The sequence below is a fragment of the Portunus trituberculatus genome, chromosome 46 (assembly GCF_017591435.1).
Source record: "Portunus trituberculatus isolate SZX2019 chromosome 46, ASM1759143v1, whole genome shotgun sequence".
In the NCBI taxonomy this organism is placed as follows: domain Eukaryota; kingdom Metazoa; phylum Arthropoda; class Malacostraca; order Decapoda; family Portunidae; genus Portunus; species Portunus trituberculatus.
The window spans coordinates 3,192,844-3,214,134 of NC_059300.1; the positions used below are offsets into that span (position 1 = coordinate 3,192,844).

Sequence of the window (21,291 nt, forward strand, 5' to 3'; positions counted from 1 at the left end):
GAGAGAGAGAGAGAGAGAGAGAGAGAGAGAGAGAGAGAGAGAGAGAGAGAGAGAGAGAGAGAGAGAGAGAGAGAGAGAGTGAGAGAGTGAGTGAGTGAGTGAGGAGTGAGTGAGAGAGTGAGAGAGAGAGAGAGAGAGAGAGAGAGAGAGAGAGAGAGAGAGAGAGAGAGAGAGAGAGAGAGAGAGAGAGAGAGAGAGAGAGAGAGAGAGAGAGAGAGAGAGAGAGAGAGAGAGAGAGAGAGAGAGAGAGAGAGAGAGAGAGAGAGAGAGAGAGAGAGAGAGAGAGAGAGAGAGAGAGAGAGTGTGTGTGTGTGTGTGTGTACGGCGGGGATGTTTGTAAAAGCGGCTGTGTCAACATCGCTTATCTTCCACCACTGTGCTGAAGACACAATTTGCTCATTATGTTACATAGAAGAAAACTCAGCCCACTTCATACTACATTACCCTCAGTTAAAGGAAGAAAGAAATGAAATTGTAGACCTCCAAAGACTGATAAATGAAGACAAAAATGCAGTGTTTGGGGAGTTTTAATATAAGAAAGAAAACATAGAAGAGAAAAAAAGAAAAGTTATATGAATTATGGGAGTGTAGAGAAAGGAAACTGAAAAAAAGTTAAAGAGAAAACATGTTAACAGTAATACCTTATAGTTCATAGACATTACAGCAAGTAGTGATTGATAGAGGTGTGCCATTGGAGCACTATCACACTAGGTAGTGCATTTCTGTCTCCACTTTCGTCAATCCAGGCTCTCTCTCTCTCTCTCTCTCTCTCTCTCTCTCTCTCTCTCTCTCTCTCTCTCTCTCTCTCTCTATATGTATATATATATATATATATATATATATATATATATATATATATCTTTCTCTCTCTCTCTCTCTCTTAGTGTGGCAGTGTCATTATCCTCGCTTGTCCAACAACATTCAAACAGCAATGCATAACTAGCTATTCACCTCGATGGGCCGTGGGTCCAACCAGTCCGGGACCCCAATTCACCATTAATGTCACTCCAATGACCCCACACAGGCAAGCAGTCACCACTCTCCATCTTATTACAAGTTTTATAAATCAGACAAACAAAAGTGAGTTACAATGGGCCTTTTTTGGTTTGTTTATCATGTCATGTGTATTCATCCATGCGGCCACACAGGAGCTAAGGATTTGGGGAGGGCGGAATGCCATTATGGTCCAAAAAAATGTGATTACCGTATTTGATGGCTCATGAAATAAACCTTTTCTCGTTGGTGGTAAGTCGATGGCAACAGAGGCTCTAAAATCAAACCCCAGGCATCTCTGCACATGTAAACAAAGTGATGATTGGTACTACACAAAACAGTTCTTTCTTTCAAGGTAACAATATATAATAGGTCATACTTACCAGCAATTCACATAGAATGACACCATTCAGGAAGAATTTGCCAAAGTGACCATACACCACATGAACCAAAACAAAACAAGCTATTGGTGAGCTTGATCTTGACATGGGCAAACTTCACTGCGTTCTTTACAGTGTGATACCATTACTCCTTATGGTAAGACACAACTTCATAAAATTAAATTTGTACCTATCTTTTAAAATTGTTACCTTGCATACATGTAAATAAAAAAAACATAAAAAAAAGATAAATGACTATATTTTCCGAACTATAAGATAAGTTTTTTTTGCCAATTTTTGGGATCCTAAATCAAGGAGTCATCTAATATACCGAACATAAAACACAACTCTTTAACCCCATGATGAGCATGGTACCTTGGAATTCATAATGCAGCCACAAACATGCATCTACATTTCATATATATATATATATATATATATATATATATATATATATATATATATATATATATATATATATATATATATATATATATATATATATATATATATATATATATATATATATATATATATATATATATATATATATATATATATATATATATATATATATATATATATATATATATATATATACACACGAGTATATATGACAGAGGGGTTTTCTCTTTATCTCTTTACAGCTGTTGAATGTTTACTGATGCTGTCACATGTCAATGTACCCAGCCACGCCATAATAATAATCATCAGTTGCCAATTAGGCTAACACAAATCATGATGTCAATAAAATACTGTTTATGTTGAGCTAGCCAATCATATCCATCACAGCTCATCAAACTATAAAATTAAATCAATGAGAAAAGGTGCGAGCCAGTCTTTCCATTACAGCATTCTCCAGCATACTTTTGTTCCACATTATCATTGAGGCAAAAATCAGGATGTGCTTTCTGTATAAACTAGCGAATCAGGTCAAATAGAGGTATCGGCAAGATCACACTCACCTACTCATATGCCACTTTTAGGATATGGGGTGAGCTTTATACATAAGACATACTTTGATTTATTTGCCTCAACAGTGATGTGGAACAAAAGTTGAAATTACTTCAGAAATAATCTCATAAGTACAGGCAACCCCCATTTAACGAAAGTTCACACAACGAAATTTCGCTACAACGAAGGTTTCGTTTTACTACCATCTGCTCGTTTAACGAACACCAAACTCGCTTTAACGAAGTTTTATCTAGGTAATTTTTTCCAAATTTGAAAGCCCCACTGTATCATGCAAGCTGACAGGCTTTTGAATACACCAGGAGCTGCTGGTACTAAGGCCTGCCTCAGCAGAAATCCTGAGACACCTGTAGAATAAAGATCAAGATCAAGCCTCTCATGGACAACACAGGCACTGCTGATACAAAGGCCTGACTCAGAAGAAATTCTGCATCACCTGTAGCATCAAGGTCAAGATCAAGATCACACGCACCACTCACTCCCCAGTCAAAACATAACAGCGTCACCAGCAGCTCATCTTCCCTAGTTCAACTTACCACCAAAACGCCCTGCAACGTGGCCTAACGTTCCTAAGAAGACCAGGAAGTGTCTTACTCTCGAGGTGAAGCTGGGTATTATTCACAGACAAGAGAGAGGCCAGAAAACTAATAACATTGCTTGCCACCATCTTGACTCCATCTACTGTCTACTATTTTCAAGTCAGCAGACTCTATTAAGAAGGCTGGTGAGACCGCATCTTCCTTGAAAGCTAAAAGAACCACCTGAACTCGTGACTCTACAATGGATAAAATGGAAAGCCTTGTAGAAATGTGGTACATAAGTTTTGTATGCGGTACCATGATGCGCACTTTGTTTACATTCCACAGGTTGCCTGTTAGTGTATTTCCCATTTCACTCTCCCTCCCTTCATAAAGTTAAGATCATCAACATTATAAAGTTACACACAAACATACATTAGTGTACATTATAATGACTTAAATTAAACTACCTAAATGTTTAACTTCATAATTTTTACTTTCATTAAACCTTTCACTGTACTATGATGCACTCTCGTTTTGCGTACTCTCAATGGAAGTTCAAATCAAGGGCTAAACTTGTTATAATCAGTTCGCTTAACGAAGTTTCGCTTAACAAAGTGTTTTTTAGGAACGTAACCCCTTCATTAAGTGGGGATTGCCTGTACACCAATTTATATATACACTGAAGGAAAGAAAGAAAGACGGACAGAGAATAGAGGAGATGAAGTGGGGTTGGAGAATGAAGGCAAGCTCCTGATCTATCTAGTAGGGGGAAAACTAGTGAAGCCCACACCCGACACCTAGTATGGTCAGTTTAAGGCGGCTGCATTTCAAAACTGGCAACAGCGGTGGTGAGGGAGCAGCTATATTACAGCTCCCCAGGGCCCTTCAGCTAACCATGTGAGCAGCAGGTCACTCCATAATTAAGGGTGTCGTCTTATACACTGGTAATAGCTTAACCCCTTCGCACCGGATGTTAAAAAAGCCCGCCTGTATGATATATGGGTGGTAGTGCCGTGTGTGGGAAATTCATGCAAGCTTGTCATACTTGTCGTCTTTGTGTATTATCCTGCTAATTTTTAGTCACTATATCGCCTTCGAAGAGGGAAGTAGACGCTTCTCTCATCGGAGAGAGAGAGAGAAAGAGAGAGAGAGAGAGAGAGAGAGAGAGAGAGAGAGAGAGAGAGAGAGAGAGAGAGAGAGAGAGAGAGAGAGAGAGAGAGATGGGAACAGTCTATGCCATTGGGTAATTTTAGACACAAGGCGGGATGCATGTAGCTTATCTTTAGTGATTGGTGGAGACAAGGATGGTGGGAGGAGCACTAGGATTTCAAAGACAGCATACGGCGCGTGTAGTTGGTATCCAACACACTATACGGGACAACTGAACTGAAGAAAGCTCAGAAAAGAAATATGACGTCTACGTAGGCGTCACCGTATTTGCTACTGGGGCTTCATGATGCCTACATAGGCGTCACCGTATTGAAGGGGTTAAAACCGAAATTTTTATCTCAAAAATTGGGGGTCGTCTTAATACACAGAGTCAACTTACAATCCAAATATACGGTATGATTATTAGCCCTGTAGTTTCTCATAGTCAGTGCTGACGCAATACGCCAGGTACATGTTTAAATTACACAAGATTGGTATGTAGACTGCTAGCAAATACTAAAGTTTTTAAATGAAAAAATACTGAAATCTAATAATTATCTAAATGCAGGTGAGAGTCTTGAAATGTCAGGTGAAATCTTTCACTTTAAATTCAGAGCTTAAATCATCTCATTTACCTTTTTTTTCATAAGAATGTCAGCCAAAACTGGGTGCATCTTATGAGCCCATGCATCTTATAAGCCATCAAATATTGTAATATCTGATCAGTCCATTACTGAGAAAAATTCATTATTGCAAAGTATGTTATCACAACATACCATTGTTTAGTGGTTGTACTAGATTGGGATGAGAGGAGAATACTTGTTAACGCATATACAGAAGTGTGACTATCACAGCAAAGGAATAAAATTCTGCAGATCAGTTCTGATGTATGAATGGAATGGATCAAGCAAGATTTTCTTTCTTACAGTAGCAAAAGTGGTGATTACATAAAAATGTCACATCCATAATCTATAGCGAGCATTAACCCCTTCCCCAACATTTTTTTGTTAAAAAACGTTTCTTTTTCAGACTAATTTTTTTATTTTGGTTCTATATAGTATTTTTCATGCTGATTATGAAAACAGCTTGTAATTACTGTTTTTCCCATTTTTGTGGTTAACTTTTTATTTTGAAAATACCTTTGTAGACATATACAGGTTAACTCATCTTCCTATAAACTCCAAGCTCTCCCATCACCTCCCTCCTTCTCCTTCTCCTCACTTGTCGAGAAATATTCATTGTCTGATGAACTGGCAGTGTCATCAGAAGTATTCAAGCTTCTGAGGAAAGGTTCATATTCGCTATCTTCCTCAGAACTAGACATTTGGGGTGTAAATTATTTGAAATGGGTACAAAAAATAAGTGGTAATGTGGATGAAAACAACACCCATGCGACAACAGTGGTTGCCGGAACAAGTCTAGTAAGAGCACCCTTGAAATCCCACCACTCCATCCTGTCGCCTCTGCCAGGCGTACGATTTGATGAGAATACTCGTTTCACATGTAGAATAGCTTAGAAAGGCTCAGAATCTATGTGTATATACGTCTGTAGCTGGTTTTCGAAGGTCAAGTTTTAGACGAGTATACTCGTCAACGACTGAAAATGAAACATTTAGTGAAAACGAATATATACATCTGTAGCTGGTTTTTGAAGGTCAAATTTTAGACGAGTATACTTGCCGACGACTGAAAACGGAACATTTAGTGAAAATGAGTATACTCGTTTCTGCCGAGGAAGGGGTTAACTTCACATCTTTACTAAGATATTTCTTATATAAAATTCATAGTGCTAAAACATTCCATAATTGCTGGTTGATCACTCCCTTTTAATTTACTTAATTAAGGGGTACAGTGAAATAGGATTTTTTGGGATTTTTTTTTTTATTTAACTTTTGAATAATTTTCACTCATCCAGTGCTTGAGACCATAAATTATTGTTCTATGATGTTTAATTGTGAAAATTAAATGTCATTTCTCCCAGGAAGCCATTTTTAAATATCCCACACTCGTACGTCATTGCCCGAGTCACAAGGAAAAATATTATGTATCACTCAATGCTTGTTTCAAGGTAAAAGATTTCATATGAATATTTTTCTCTTGATAAATTTCACCCTCTGGCATCTTTACCATCACCAGAGAGAGGGAGTGAGATGCATTCCTTTGCTGCCTCAGTGTTTGGTGAGACATGGTGAGGGGAGGTTGTCACGTTATAGCTCTGTACTTTTTCAATAATAACATTCTTACAGGCATGCATTGATGAGATTTAGAATCAGAAACTTCAATAAGCAGTAATAAAGTAGCCAAGACAATGAGAAAAAAACACAGCTGTCACTGAGAGCTGTGGTCAGCTACATTTCACATACGTATCATCTTCACTATGCAGTGGCACCTCAACATACAAATTTAATTCATTCCATGACGATCATTGTATAAAAAAAAAATTGTATATCAAATAAATTTTTCCCATAAAAATTAATGGAAATAGAATTAATTTGTTCTTGTGACAAATTTACCCCTAGCAAAAATTAACATGCTTTAAATACCAACCAAATATAGATTTAATATAAGATAAATGCAATGTTTATTGTATGCATGATATAAATGTACTATATTGCCCAAAATAACAACTTAACCCACAAAACTCAGGACACATCAATAGACATTCATCACGCAAGACTCAGGGCACATCGATACACGTTTAGGCTATTAACGGCTATATTTTGGCTATTTTCTTTCCGTCTTCTTTGCTTATGAGCTGGCAACACTCATCAGGAGTAAACATATGCTCTATGTCACTGTGTCACCAACGATGGATGGTGGGAGCGACAGTGATTTCACGGTGTCTGATTTCGCCACCTCTCCCACACGCCTTACTTCTATACCTTGGGTCTCTCGCCATGTTGCGGTGAGACAACTTTTGAATGAGTGGTCTCGGAACATGCTACAGGAGAGAGAGAGAGAGAGAGAGAGAGAGAGAGAGAGAGAGAGAGAGAGAGAGAGAGAGAGAGAGAGAGAGAGAGAGAGAGAGAGAGAGAGAGAGAGAGAGAGAGAGAGTGAGAGAGAGAGAGGGGATACAAGGGGCCCATTTTCTAACGCTCTAGCCAAGGCCACTGAACCCGATCAGATGCAAGGCCATGTACACCAATGATACCATCTCATTCAACCTGTGATATTTTGGTAACCATGACATCTAGAGACTTCTGGTTTTTTGCATTGCAAAGATGAAGAGTTGCTTGTGGGCAGAACACCATTTGTACTTGCTCGTTTATTGAATTTCTAAGTGTAATCAGTATGTGAATACAGGCTATTTTGTGTGTTTCTTGCCAAACTTTTACTTTTGGGACCCATGATCCTTGAGTTGACATCTGTTGAGTCTTGAGTTCACATAACTTAAGAAAAAATACACACAGCTGAGGAGCACAGACACATACATGCACTAAGGATGAACAACGATACACGTGGGCTGAATATTCAGGTGGACACGGGTAGCTGAGCGATCGCTGCGCTACCTACCGATGGCTATTCGTATCTTAAAAATATCTTCGTATTTCAAGGCGTAAATTATATGAAATATCAAAAATAATCATATGTTGGAGCGTTTGTATTTCAAAGTATTACTGTATGTGGGCCACCCTGACTCCCACCTTGCCTCGCCTCGCCTGACAACAAGCTGCCTCACCCCACCACCAAACAGTGGCTTGTCTGGCTTCAAACATGTTGTAAGATACCTAAACACTCATTTCATGACTACCTTTACCATCACAAGCCTATTATCATCATACAACTCAAAACAAAGCTTGACAACACCACTACAAAAGATTATTTTGACACAGATATATGAAGTTGAACCAGACAAGTAATAAATAACTTTCACAGTGTCCCTGTCTCACCTCAACACTCAAGACTAAGAGATGTCCAGATCAGTTGTAATATAGCGAACTGCCACGACAGTGCTAATGGTGCCTTGCCACACCCTTACAAGTGAATAATAATCTCTAGAGAAGTGGGGATCTGATGCATTATCATCCTATCATGCTCCAGGAAGTCACCATTCTATACACAATCATATGTGGGTTTTTTACACTTCAAAAATTTTCTCTAAATCAGTATAAATTCTGATCCACTTTTGTTTAGTATCATTTTAAAGTACAACTCAAATGCAACTTTTTGCTGGATTTAGATTTTTATAAAGTCAATAGAAAAAGAGATACAGGAAACTGAAAAAAAAAAAATAAATAAATAAATAAAATTTCCTTAGAAAAAAATATATATAAATAAATATTTCCAACAAAAGTTGCATATGTGTACAAAGCTTCAATGGTAATTTTTTAAAGCAATTAACTGAAAAATAAAGTCTGTGGAAAAAAAAAAATTGTTTGTATCTCCAATATTATACACCCAAACTTGATGAAATTTAGAGGAAAACCTACATGTACACCCAAAAACAACATACTAAAGTTTTCAAGCCAATTGGACTTACCAGAAGTGAAATATGACCCATGTTACGTTAATTTACTTAATATAGCATCATATTCTAACAAAAAGACTACTTAAATTGTTTTGCAATGTATTCTTATTCACAAAATTAAATAATGATCAACCACAAAAAATGACAAATTTGTTTTTACACAACATACTTGTTCTTCCTTCAAAGCATGTATAGTCCTCTGCTGCCTGTACTCTAGATCTTGTGTCTGCTGATGATGCCTCAATAGCATTGAATGAGCTGCTTCCAACTGCTGCTCTCTCTTGGTGAGTTCTTCCTTAAGTAGAGACTGCTCTTTTAGGTAGTATGCCAGTAGCCCTCTTCGACGGAATTTCCTCATTTCTAACTGGAGGTATTCATCTTGTTGCTGAAATAGTTTTTGCTCTTCCTGTCGCTCTGAGGCTTTCAGATATTCTTTTTGGGACCTTTAATGAAAATGCACACATGAGTTTAGATATTAATAACTAAGATAACCAAGAGATTTGAGTCATATGATAAACATTCCCTGCACTAATATGATCCACTAACACTTTTAAGAACTATACTGTCAGTGAAGAAACATTTTTGTTCATGGAACAAAAACAATAAAACTTATATGATACATACTGAAGCAGAGATTCTCTCTGTTTTTTAGGAGTATTAGGATCTTGTGAGAGCTCCTTCTTCCATTTTTCTATGTTTTCCTTGTACTGTTTCTTGTACTGTGACAGGAATTGCTTGTGCGCATTAGAATGTCTATTACTAATTTCTTTATGAAGGTTTTTCTCTGCTACTGAACATGTTTCTCGTTTCTTTTCTTGCTCTTTTTCATGCTTCTGGAAAGTTAAATGATTTGCAAAAAATTAACCATGATACAAACATGAGATCCATATTATAAAAACGTAATTATAGTAATAATAATAATAATAATAATAATAATAATAATAATAATAATAATAATAATAATAATAATGATGAAAATAAAAATAATAATAATCAGTACCAATTACTCATTAAACATCATATTGCTGAGAATGGAAGCAGAATGCAACAGCATATTGTTAACCACTAAATAATTACACGGCATACTCACTTGTCGCAATTTTTCCAGTTCTTTGCTGAATTGAGTGAGTAAAGCTTCATATTCCTTATCCAGTACATGCTTGTGGTTCTCCATATCAACACGGCACCTCTCTTCAAGCTGAGAAAAAACAATAAAATTCTAAATGTGGTTTGAGTGGGAGACAAAGTAAGAAACATTTATTTTATTAATCTAGGTATTGATTGGATTTCTTCTGTTTAAGGTAGGAGGCAGTTTTGTTGCCAAAGGCAACAAAACTGCAAAACAACAAATAAATAAATAAATAAAAAAATAAAATATATATATATAAAAAAAAAAAAAAAAAAAAAAAAAACAGCAAGTCTAACTGACAACTAATACTGCAGCTGGTTCATCAGTCCACTCACTGCCTTCTGTGATATTCTTCTTTCTTATGATCATACTTTTATTACTTAGGACAACTTTGCCCTAGACAAAGCATTCATAGGAATAATCAACAGTGACTGTAAAATGTAAATAACTTCATAATACTAACTGGCAGTTCCATTGTTATTCATGATATATCTGTAAACTTGAAAAGTATGTAAGTGATATAAAGAACTTGGAGGAAATCTCTTAACTAAATTACCTTGACAAGTGCCCGCTGGTGCTCCTGACGCATGCGTTTGTATCCCGACAAAGCTGCATGCATGTCCTCTTGGAGATGTTCCTTCTGCTGCCTGCTGACAATGGACGTAGTCTTGATTGTGGCAAAATTGCTGGTGCTTGCTTCTCCAGGGTTTCCACAAGGCTGCAGTCAAATAATATAGTTTACTTTTACTGACACAATTCATAATGTTATAAAAGATGCCATGTGAAAAATGTCCTTAAATTTACATCACAAAACAGGAGAGAGAGAGAGAGAGAGAGAGAGAGAGAGAGAGAGAGAGAGAGAGAGAGAGAGAGAGAGAGAGAGAGAGAGAGAGAGAAAGAAAGAAAGAAAGAAAGAAAGAAAGAAAGAAAGAAAGAGAAGAAAGAAAGAAGAGAGAGAGAGAGAGAGAGAGAGAGAGAGAGAGAGAGAGAGAGAGAGAGAGAGAGATTCATCTTTATCAGTTTTATATCTTTGTGTGGCACTATATTACAGTCTTTGGCACATCTTTTTTTCTTTTATGAACCACAAAAAGGATTTCAATAGAGTAAAACATGCAATATGCAGTTCCATTTCCATTTTCTTAATCAATAGGTACCAAAGAAACAGTTGCAAATAATTTGAAAAATTATAAGCATGGCATAGTTACACTGTCACCAAGAACAAAGTTTAAATTTAACTTATAATCATCCCTTTACAAATTTCAAGCACAAAAATCTTAGTTCAACCCATACAATTTTGTGTGTTTACTACAGCACCTACTAATAATAGCAATAGAGTGAAGTGGCACAAGGCTAAGTAGAAGCTGTATGTACATGGTGAGGTGGCATATCTGCCTAGTGTGTTGTATGAAAAGGATGAAATGTCATGATGAGATGTAGAATGCCATTTATCAATCTCCATGTCAATACCAATTCTCAAAATTTCACCATTAAGATCCCAAGTGATGGTTAAAAAAAAAAAAAAAAAAAAAAAAGTTGGGGTTAGATGCACATGATGGAAAAATTCTGCCAAGTCTAACATCTGAGCCAATGGGTGGTGATGGTGGTGTATATAGCAACAATGAAATTCTTTCCTTCCCCCAACAGCAATAAGCTTCACTAGAGAAGCCATCAATTACAACAAATGAGGAAAAAAAGAAAATCCCAGTACCTCAATAATAAGACAGTATGAGTATATTGATATCATTGATGAAACCAGTAATAGTACATGCATCTACCTCTAATGCACAGGTCAACACCAGCCAAGCATCCACATCACCCACATCATCAAATGGATCACCTAACTTATGTTATCAGACTGCTTTACTTTACTTCCTCACAAACCACAACTTCATTATCTAGTCCACTAAAGTCTTGTTATATGCTTTACAAATCCTGTTAAGCACTATAAGTGACTGACTGCTTATTTATATTCAATAACAGCTTTTAACTTATGATTCCTTTTCCTCTTCCTAAACCCTAAATATGTTCCACCAATAACTCCTTAAGTATTTGTTCATCTTATGAAACTGCACATATTATTAAAAGAAACCAATCATGTCCAACAGTCAATTAATCACAACCTTAAAGAGAATTAAATCACTGACATAGAGATGTTATTCATAACTATGCACCATAATAGACTAGCTTCCATTAACACTAATTCTAAAAAAAAATCAACTCTGGAAAAGGATAAAAATGTAGAGCAAAGGTTAACTAAAACTATGTATCTATCAATGATGTGTAAGGAGGAAGAATTATGAGGCTGCATAACTTTTATATATATATATATATATATATATATATATATATATATATATATATATATATATATATATATATATATATATATAAAGGCAAACAAAGCATTACTGTAAAATGCAAGTTTAAATATATATAAAATATTAAGAGCATTCATTAATGTTGCTTCATTCAAACTGAGTAAATAACATTGCTGCCATGAAGCAGAATTTGTACTGATCCTCAAGTGATAATAACCAAACATGAACTTTTGCCGTATGACAATGCCAACTATGTATTCTTATTTCAAATGTCTCTCAACCCATTTTTTCTAATTATCTTGTTCTACTCATCATGGTCTAACCCAGTGAGTATGGATGGTAGAAAAGCAAGGAGATCGAAATAAGTAGCCACATCAAAAGCCAGATTTTCAATATATCTATTTTACAATTACTGTATTATGTGTAAAATCTTTTCAATTTGTAAACATTATAAAGAATTTGCAGCAACTTTGCAGCACAAATACTTCCAAGTGGTCAAAAATAATCTATATTCCAATTCCACAAGTGTTAATATCTACACAAAAATTATAGCAACTTTGCAGTAATCCTAAATCCCTCTTTTATGCATGCACTGATATGCAACAAACAGCCCCATTGCTAAAAATATTACTGTACTGCTTTTCTGCACAGATTTATCCATAGTGAACACCGATGTCACTATTGCATTCCCTTTCTGCATGTGTTTACACAGCCAAAATCTCCTCACTCAAACCCAGTAACCAATCATCTGAAGAACATGATGCTTTAAAAAAAAATTAGAGATGCAGACACATTTTCCTGGGTAGTTGATATCTACTAATCTCATGCATGCACACAATTTTTTTGCACTTTCACTGTTAATGCTGTGAGTATTCATTTGAAACTCTGTTATACTGACTGCCATCCATAACTAACAACATATAAGAATCATAGGTAGATATGCTACCAGCTATTATTTTCATTAATCCTAAAAATTCAGATTAAACATATACCTATCAGGATGCTTAAAAATGATCTTTTATAATTAGTGCATCAATCTTGTCTTCTTTTTCATTTAGTGTGTAATGAGTTATCCATGCCCAATATCAAAATTTCTTTCAAAATGTAAGTTTCATATAATACATATCCAATCAATTGTTATTTTGCCTTAATTTTGCAAAATCTTTACAATTCCATCAATGCGTAATGATGCTTTATGCACCTAAGACTATCTGAAATATTTTCCTCAAACACAACTTTTCAAATGAAACAGTAATACTTAATTCTCTACTAATCATATAAAGCAGTATATTTCCCATTATGGTGAAAAATTAAAGAATATAAAAGATAAAAGTAATGAAACATGACAAACAAGGGAAAGACATGAAATGAATGAAAATGAAGATGAATAAAGATACCACTGTCATTCTTGACATTTCATAAAGTTCTCATGGGTTGCCACACTTACTGTATCTTTTACTTCCTTCATCTGAATTTCTTTTGGCTCATCTAAGATAATACCCTACGTTTGTATGAAAATAACTGGATTCGTAAAAAAAAAAAAAAAAAAAAAAAAAAAAAAAAATATATATATATATATATATATATATATATATATATATATATATATATATATATATATATATATATATATATATTGACACTTTCTATGTAGAATTAAATAATGAGTAACAGAAACAATATAAAGCATCAAAATGCCTTGTAACTATGAGAAGCCCAGCCATAACTAGAGATCACTCACAAAATGTGATAATACTCAGGTCACTGAAAATCAATCTTGCTAGCAACCAAATCAACATACTGTGTTCCTATTCCAAAACTGTTCTACACCTGAAGTAAATCCTCTCCTTATAGACACTATTTGGGAAAATATATGCTATACCCATGACAGAACACAAAGGTGCTTTTAGCTTCTTTTCCTCCCTCCTTTCTCCAAATATCTGTTAAAAAAAATTGTTACCTTAACCTCTTCACTACAGTAATGGTGACATTGGTTATATGAACTACCAGTGAGGCATACAGTGACACCTATGTCAGAATTCGTTACATTAATTCTATTAGTTACCATGCAATTCCGCATTATGAGTCATCTCTACTAGGAAACTCTGTATATTGTCATTGAAGTTCTATCGCTACACACACCAACCAATCATGAAAATCAATAACACTATGCCTTACTCACTATCCAGAATGAGGAATTTTGATTGGTCAAGTCAACAGTCCTAGCCAGTTCTCCCCTCTTTGGTCCCTCTCCTTCACCACATGTATCTTCCTCCCACAATTCTCTCCTCCCTGGTGTCTTCTTTGTTCACCTTATCCTCTCCCTCTCCCTCCTCTTCCCCAAATTTGTCTCCCCTCCATGTCTACACCCTTCTCATTCCATGCCTTTCCCATCTATAGTAGATATCACATCATCAGTGGCACACATATACACATACACACAATTAGTAGAGCTATATTATAAATGCTATTTGTTTATGCAAACTATAGTCCGTTCATCCAAAGAATCTAGGCCGAAACTGCTAGTTCAGTTGGCAGCCCTGCCCACACCCACTGCCACTAAACCTTCCTGACACTTAAATTTTCTTCAAGTACATTTATTTTTCTTCAAGCTATAAACTTGTATATCTATTGAGTTAAGTGAAGAAAAATAAATGTACTTGAAGAAAATTTAAGTGTCGGGAAGGTTTAGTGGCGGCGGGGGTGGGCAGGGCTGCCAACCGAACTAGCAGTTTCGGCCTGGATTCTTTGGATGAACGGACTTTAGGCATTAACTCTGAAGAATGTATCTATATAACCAATATCAATAAGTAAAAGAGATAGTACTGATATAAGTATTCATAGTGAAATCTTCACTAATTATCACACATACACATCTTTTTATTTATTCATATACTATTCTGAATTTCCAAAGCTTTCATATGGAGTATAGCTCAATGCTCATTATATAAACTGAGCTAAAACTAAAGAATAGGTTGCCTCAATTTTTTGGAATTATTCAAATATCTAACTCTATACATGAGACCAATTGAAAGATCCTCATGGTGAAAAATTATCGTACAAAAAGGTCAGGATGATACATTTGGAAGAGGTGCACACCAACATAACTAAGTATACAGGTACATATGTGATTTGAAGAGGTTAACTGATAGTGACTCTGAAATTTGAAATGTAGCAGCATCCAGAGATCATCTAGATTCAAATTCTGAGACAATGGGAATTCCACTCTAACTTTAAAGTCTGTCAAGAAGACATATATAGACTATTTCTATAATTCACAATTCAAATAGTATTCTAATATTTTACTTCTCTTCTTTCTGGAAGCCATATGACATATACAAGGAAAGCAAATTATATCTAAGAACAAATTAATATCAATGATAGAAAATAAGGTGATCTTGACAGAAGTGATAGTAATGCAAGCATTAACTAGTTTATCTGGTGGAAATGATCCTGTTTCCTGATAGTTCTTGGCAGTGATGCCTATGCCTGTGTAATGAAAATAGGCATGACAATGGTGATGAAGATGAATATAATGATGATGATGGTGACAATAGTGGTGGTGGTGGTATAACAACAATAAATCATGATGATTGTTACAAAAACAACAATCACAAATACCATAAGACAGGTACACAGCTACACATACAAACACTTTTTACAAAATACAAAGAACAATTGCCTAGAAATGAATTTGAGTATCAGTTACACACACTAAAAAGTATTACTTTAGCATCAACTATGGTTCAGAAAGATGCACTTTTGTGAGAAATTACTCACCAAATATTAAATTATCCAAAGATTTTGACAATATAAGACTGTATATCTTTATGGAATACGCATATTATGTAAGTGGAGTGCCCAGTGTCAATTCTGTTATCAATTTCTGCTGCCAGTTCTTCATGTGAACAATGACACCATACACCAGCTGTGTACAAGGCAACTGGAGCCTGCTATCATTTCCTGTGCAACAGACACCATCCAAACCAAACTTTAGATTAATAATTGTACCATTTAATGATTCAAATAGTGGCCATCAATACATGTGGTGGCAACCTATCAAAGACACATCATCTCATTTATATATGTAAATGATAACTACTGCAAGTCTTAGCAAAGCATAGTGGATGGTAACTGTTGCTGAAACTGCTGGCTATGGTAACATAACACAAGATAATAACCAGTGAAATTTAACATTTCTGATATTAGCTGGATCACCTAAAGTGATCCAGCTAATATGTACTTTTTTATCCTCTAACGACAGGATTGGCTGTAAATGAGGTATCTCACTACCGAAATGTTCTGATGCAATGCATCTTTGTAATATAATAATCTAACAGACAATTGCAGGTGGCAAGCATGTCTTCAAATTTTATTTGGGTTTCAATACAAGAATTCAAGTTCATAGCTCAAGCCAGGTGGGCTTCAAGTGGAGTGAGGAGCACAAACTGACAAGCTAATTTTTTCTTATTCCCCAACCTAAAAGTAAGAAAGGTCTCATAACCCAATAATTTAGATAATGCAGATCCAAGAATTATAATAAAAAAAAGCTAAGAATGTCCCTGTACCAAAGAAACAATGCAAGATTGTCATGTACATGCAGCATGGGCACAGTATTTTTGGCTTGTCAGAGTAACTGCTGACATATGTCATCAATATTATGCTTATGAAAAAGTAAATAAATAAATAAATAAATAAATAAATAAATAAATAAATAAATAAATAATAATAATAATAATAATAATAATAATAATAATAATAATAATAATAATAATAATAATAATAAATAAATAAATGCAAAAAAGTCTCTTCTCATGACACTGTACATCTCAAGTTACAGAAAACAAGCATAAAATTTTCAGTTGGAAATCTTCAATATATCACAGAAGGTCTACAGACCTAAAGTGAGTAGCACTACCTTTTCAAAATAGCAAAATCATCACACTACTTTTTATTATAAAGTGCTATCAAACCCAAGTGATTCACTGTTTTTAATAAGTTTCAAGGTAAACTATTTATCTGTATATTACACCCAAATTACCAGATTTATTGTGATATGTTAAAAATACAAAAAAAGATCAGTAGTGGTAGTAGTTTTGAATTTTTTTTAGTCTAATATCTGTTACTATGTTACTTTTCGATTATAGAAACCCTTCCCACTACTCCACTACCATTTAGACTCTACAAGAAGCAGAATAGTGGACTAAAGTAGTGGGTCACCCAGCTTCAAGATATTCAGACATCACAGATGGATGACAAGAGGATAAGACAAAACTAAAACAAAATCCAATGCCACAGCCTAAAAAGATTAAGGTGTTCAATTATGGAACAACTATCAATGAAATTACTGATATGTCGCTTGAAAAGATTCATGCAATCCTCACATCCAATATGAACATGCTGTGTGTTGCTGTCAAATTTATTGACAGTAGCCTGATCCCACCATGTCATGCTTGCTCACTATGCGCTGGAAACACACAGAGTTGATTGCTACTTCCTAACTTTTCTGTTCAAAGAATTGGTTCTGTCTAGAGCTAATTGCAAACTGTGTTTTATACACATCAAGAACAAGATTTCCAAGAAACATTCCAATCATAGCAGAGCCATTGTGAGCAGTGCAATATTGCAATGAACATCATCTGTTTTTATCAGATATAGCCTTACCGTTGATAGAAATGCAAATAAACACCTAAACTATTCTAGAAAATCTCAAAAACAATATACGCATTCTTGTTCAGCAGTATTCCCTCTTTCAGTTCAACTCCCTCTTTTCCATATCCTATAGTCTCCCATCTTACAATCACTGAGTCTGTGCTTTAATGCCCCTTTATGCACACATGCAGTAGTTGCATATCATATATATATAAAAAAATAATAATAAAATAAATAAATAAATAAATAAATATAAATAAATAAATAAATAAAAAAATAAATAAAATTCTGGTGACAAATTAAATGGAGTTGAACAAGTAATTAAGTAATACTACAATTATTTCCTAAACAAATTATCTATTCAATTAAGTTCAGGATTTAATATAGTTTTTACCATAATTTTACCATAAAATGTCAAATGTTATATTTTTGGGGGGCTTGTAAATCATGGTAATAGTCACTGAGGGGAGTCAAGATATCATACATGTTCTATTGAAAGCCAGGAGAGAACACGGACTATAATAATTTTGTGAAGATTTGTATTTTCTCTCTCACTCTCTTTTCTCTCCTTCATAACAATTTGGTCTACCATCAACCTGTCATGATGACTTCTTGAAAATTCCTCAGGAATGTGGGAATGATATCACAACAAAACATTTCACAAGATACAAAGCAATTTGGCTCACTTAGACTCACAAAACCCATGCTGTCAAAGTGCAATTCAAAACCGAGTAATACTTTAACACACTAAAGGACATAGTGGAGTAGAAACTGAAAGTTATGACGAAATTATTCCTAGGCTGTACGTATGAGGGATTCTTCAGGCTACAACATATAATTTGTCTGGGTGGACAGCCTGAGGTCAGCTTTTATCAGTGTTAGTCTCTGGCACTATTAGAGGCATTGTTGAGTATCACAATTTCCATAGTGCACCACCAGTCACTGAATAATTCTCATTTCACTTGTCACTATATCTATATCAAATGATCTCTCTTCAAGGTGTGTTACAGCCTTTTTTTTTTATGGTGTCCATGGAATTATTGTGGGAATGGCTTTTGAGATTTCTTAGAGTTCCATCCCTACAATCAAGCTTTGCTCAACAAACTTTGATTGGTGCAATGTCAGAAATGGAGAAGCAAGCAAAGGCTCGCATAGGTTTTCCATAAAGTTTAACAATCTATTGAAGCTTTGCTTGTTGTGGTGGGTACAGAATAATGGTGTCAGACACACAAATTTACATTTCTCACATTAACCACAAGCTACCAATTATCATTTCCCACCCTTAACCAGCAGACATGTCAAAGGAACACTGTTCACAAGAATTAACTCTAAAATTCACAGAGTTGTATTGACAACAATCTTCTTAAAGATACCTTACTAAAGTTAAATTTTCTTCTTGTGTGTTCTCTAATCGACATTGTCATACAGACTGCATTACCCCCACTTGCTTCTGATTAAGTCACTGCCAGACTCTCAGTATTGAACCAAAGTTGTCTGAACAGCAACATAAATACATACACTAGGATAATCCCACAAAGAGGTAAAGTTTGCAGAATAAGCTTGACTGTGTGGATGGGGCCTTAGCCAGAACCTGAGGAATCAAATCTGAATTAAGCTGAGTATGTAAGGTAAAACCAAAAAAATTAAAGGATTCTAATAAGGACACCTGAATTGAAGAATCTGCCAAGCAATTAGCCTATATACCTCTAAATCATCAGTGGAATTTAAGAATCTCCACCTAACAGCATGTTCACAGCGATGACAATTTCTAATTGTTTTCACCATGTAGATCTTTCTTGCATCACACCAAACTTATGAAATAATATATGCTATAAAATCAAAAGCCTGTTATAACAAACAACCATTCTTTATATATGTATATATATATATATATATATATATATATATATATATATATATATATATATATATATATATATATATATACAGTAATACTCCGCTTAACGAACGTTCGTCTAACGAATTTCCTGTTTAACGTACTATATAAAGTTAGACCAAAGAGTCCGCATAACGTACAACCACATCCGTTTTAGCGAATTTTCTGGGTTTGAATTTGCCGGGTGAGGGACCAAATGCGGCAGCTTCGCTGTGATTGTCTGGCTCCCCGCCTCTGTCTCTAGTGCTCCTGGAGCTGGATCCAAGATTCTTTAACAACCTCAGAGCAACCTCCTGCCGCGAAATGGCTTCTATGAACGCTTGGAGGGACGGTGACGAGGTTGCTCTGATGTTGCTGGGAACACCACCTCTGGAGGTGGTGTTACTGTCTTATATATGAATACATGTTCACAAAACAACATTTCTATTAGCTTTTTACAAACCTTGACCCCAAGAAAGGATTGTTTTGTAATGCATAAAGTGAAATCTTACATGGAATACCAAAAAATAAAGCAGAGATGATGAAATTGGCCACAGACGGCGGAGACTCTGGCGACTTGGCCGCTTCTTCTTCTTCTTGTGATCATTTTAGCTTGGCTTGTTGTCTTTCACCACGATATTAAATTTGTTTCCACTCCTCTATTGCCTGCTATAATGGTAATCATATCTTAGTATTCATATACGCTCATGCCATGAAGATAGTGAATTACTAATGAAATACTGCAGTATTTCATTAGTAATTCACTATCACTCACTGGCACGGAGTCCAGGTTATCCTCATGGCATGAGCGTATATGAATACTAAGATATGATATCCATTACAGCAGGCAATAGAGGAGTGGAAACAAATTTAATATCGTGGTGAAAGACAACACGCCAAGCTAAAAATGTCACAAGAAGAAGCAGCCAAGTCGCCGAAGTCTCCGCCGTCTGTGGCTGATCTCGTCATCTCTGCTTTATTTTTTGGTATTCCATGTAAGATTTCACTTTATGCATTACAAAACAATTCTTTCTCGAGGGCAAGGCTTGTAAAAAGCTAATAGAAATATATATATATATTTTTTTTTTTAACCCATGTGGTATGTTGGGGACCAGCCCAGAACGCATCCCCCCATTTCCATTATTTCCTATGGAAAAATTATGTCCGCTTAACAAATTTCTGCTCTACGAACAGCTTTGACAACCCCTATCCTGTTCATTAAGCGGAGTATTACTGTATGTATGTATATATATATATATATATATATATATATATATATATATATATATATATATATATATATATATATATATAGAGAAATTAGTCAATATGTAATTCCTCAATGATTGTGCTGTACATCCATTGAATTGGCCTAATACCCTAAACTCCACTCCCCTATTTGCCTCCAGCCACCTTCTACTCATATGCTTATCCAGAACTGGGCATTCACAAGAAGCAACAATTAAGCCCATCATACAAACAAAATGAGTGCAGCTAACAGCAACCAAAGCATGTTAGTGAGAAAACTCAAACACATGAGTCTATCCATATAACAGCATTCACAGTATTTAACATTTTACATTTAAAATGATTTTTTTGAAGCAAGTAACTGCAGTGCTCCAAAATCATTTTTTTCTTTTTTTAAATCAGCAATTCACTACTTCCAAAAAGGCTTTTATTGCATTCCAGTAGAACATCTTTAGATATAGCATGGAAAGCATTGCACATAAATTTGTAAGCATCAGTTTCTCCAATGCTCTTGCCACAGGAAAAAAACATTCTAAGGGTCTCTACTTCTATATACAAGAGATTATTAGTTCAGGGAAGGAGGGA

The 21,291-nt window shown here is 35.2% G+C and overlaps 1 protein-coding gene across 9 annotated transcripts in view; it reads right to left on the bottom strand.

Moving 5' to 3' along the window:
- LOC123519903 (serine/threonine-protein kinase Tao-like) overlaps positions 1-21,291 on the bottom strand; it is a 65,560-nt gene that overhangs the window by 24,378 nt on the left and 19,891 nt on the right. For all 9 annotated transcript variants that reach the window (XM_045281571.1, XM_045281575.1, XM_045281574.1 and 6 more), the window contains 4 exons: positions 10,169-10,330; positions 9,574-9,681; positions 9,108-9,316; positions 8,653-8,926 (listed from right to left, as the gene is read on the bottom strand). In XM_045281571.1, coding sequence (XP_045137506.1) covers positions 8,653-8,926; positions 9,108-9,316; positions 9,574-9,681; positions 10,169-10,330 — 753 coding nt within the window. The remainder of the gene's footprint in view (positions 1-8,652; positions 8,927-9,107; positions 9,317-9,573; positions 9,682-10,168; positions 10,331-21,291) is intronic.